At 32.6% G+C, this 1,653-nt stretch overlaps 1 protein-coding gene across 1 annotated transcript; it reads right to left on the bottom strand.

Moving 5' to 3' along the window:
• Positions 1 to 427: 427 nt before the first annotated feature.
• On the bottom strand, positions 428 to 1,444 carry LOC107736512 (leucine--tRNA ligase, cytoplasmic-like). The gene is made up of 3 exons (XM_016547903.1): positions 1,386 to 1,444; positions 805 to 868; positions 428 to 615 (listed from the first exon to the last, which is right to left on the bottom strand). The coding sequence occupies exons 2-3, from the start codon at positions 866 to 868 to the stop codon at positions 428 to 430; spliced, it is 252 nt and encodes an 83-aa protein (XP_016403389.1). The 5' UTR covers positions 1,386 to 1,444.
• Positions 1,445 to 1,653: the final 209 nt, after the last annotated feature.

The following is a 1,653-nucleotide window of genomic DNA, read 5'->3' as shown; positions in this document are numbered from 1 at the left end:
ATTATTATCATCAATGTTGAAAACAGTTGTGCTACTTAATATTTTACAGAAACCGATAAATTTTCTTTGTTCAGGATTAAATGGAAGGTTCAAAAGAACAGCATTTATTTGAAACAAATCTTTTGTAAAATGATAAATGTTCTTACTGTTACTTTTGATTAATTTGTCATTCTGAATGAAAGCATTCATTTTTTTCAGGAAAAAAATAAAATAAAATAATTTTACTGAACCCAAATGTTTGAATGGTAGTGTACCTATTTCCATTTTATTTTCTTTCTTTCTTTATTTTTTTTCTCTACTTAACAGTGCACTTCTATTATTGTTATTATACCACAACATAATATATTCACTATACTACTGAATGGAAACAAGTGAATTTTACATGAATGCTTTTTTTTGTTTCACACTCCTGTCAGCACTTAATTATTTACCTAATAAATACTCTGTCATTAAACGTGTCCACTGGTCCGGTCCTCAGGTTGTTCTGATTGGCGATCATCTCTTTCACCCATTCCACCCATGTAAAGAGACGCAATATTCCTGCATCTGCCATGGCCTCGACAAAGTTAGCATCCTCTACCGTATCCCCAGCATCAGCCAGAGTTAAACGCATTCCTACGATACAGACAGACAGTCAAGGTTGGCAGGGGTTTATGGCATTCACATTCATAATTCTACATTACAGGTCACAGAAAAAAAAGACATATCCTCTTTGAGGGGATCACAAAGTTAGACTTTACATGCATAGGTCTTAAACCTAAGAGTCTGACCGCATGTAAAGTGTTTGACCTTCAAATGACTTACCATCTGCTGAAAACTTGGCAATGGCTTGACTCAAAGTGAGAAAGTTGCCAGTGGATTTGGACATCTGGTGGGTGTATAAACATCTAATTAGACGACTGAAGAGGACCATCCACAACATGCGTGTTCATAAATACAGAGGAACAAACAAACTACTTTCTTAATTGAAATACCACAGAAAGCAAACAAAAAAAAAAACTTGACATTTAGAAATGTTGCCTTGTCAACTAACTGAAATAAAATACGTTTAAGCACTAAAATTACTAAAACTGAAATAAAAATTAAAGGCAAAAATAAATATTTAAAACAACAACAAAGGCACATAACATTACTAAAACCTAAATTAAAACAAAAGCTGAAAAATAAATAAATGCTAGATAAAAATGTTAATAAATACTATAATAGTATGGTAATTTATGGACTTTTTGTTAAAGAGATTTGTAAAGATATCCGTAAAGCATTTCTCAGAAATGTGGTCCTCACAATTACACTGGAGCACAATTTATTGTACTGTAGCTAAGGTTAGAGCAAACTCAGCGCATGTCTTTCCCAACAAGAAAGACAGAAGAGGAATATCATCTCACCTTTTCAGAGTTTAGCAAAAGATGACCATTGGCACGTACTGCTTTTGGCCATTTGCCACTATCATGAAAACAAACAAAAAAATTGCAAAGAGCGTGAAAATGTGTAGCAATGCAAATATCCATCAGGGTGACAAATTGAAATTAAACGGCTATATTACTACTAGAATATTACTTTCTCTTCACTGGTTAATGAATATAAAAAAAATTTAAAAAAAAAAAGGCCTTCACCTTTAAAGGGGTCATATGATGCTGCTAAAAAGAACATTAT

The sequence above is a fragment of the Sinocyclocheilus rhinocerous genome, unplaced genomic scaffold, assembly GCF_001515625.1.
Source record: "Sinocyclocheilus rhinocerous isolate Xijiao unplaced genomic scaffold, SAMN03320098_v1.1 C36742184, whole genome shotgun sequence".
Classification (NCBI taxonomy): Eukaryota; Metazoa; Chordata; class Actinopteri; order Cypriniformes; family Cyprinidae; genus Sinocyclocheilus; species Sinocyclocheilus rhinocerous.
The sequence above is the reverse complement of the archived record's forward strand: the minus strand, read 5'-3'. Positions and strand labels throughout refer to the sequence as shown.

Bases quoted from the DNA above. Each gene is read 5' to 3' on its own strand.
- LOC107736512 (XM_016547903.1), bottom strand. From the start codon at position 868: ATGTCCAAATCCACTGGCAACTTTCTCACTTTGAGTCAAGCCATTGCC. The intron at 616-804 runs GTAAGTCATTTG...TCTGTATCGTAG, and splicing joins TGCCAAGTTTTCAGCAGATG to GAATGCGTTTAACTCTGGCT.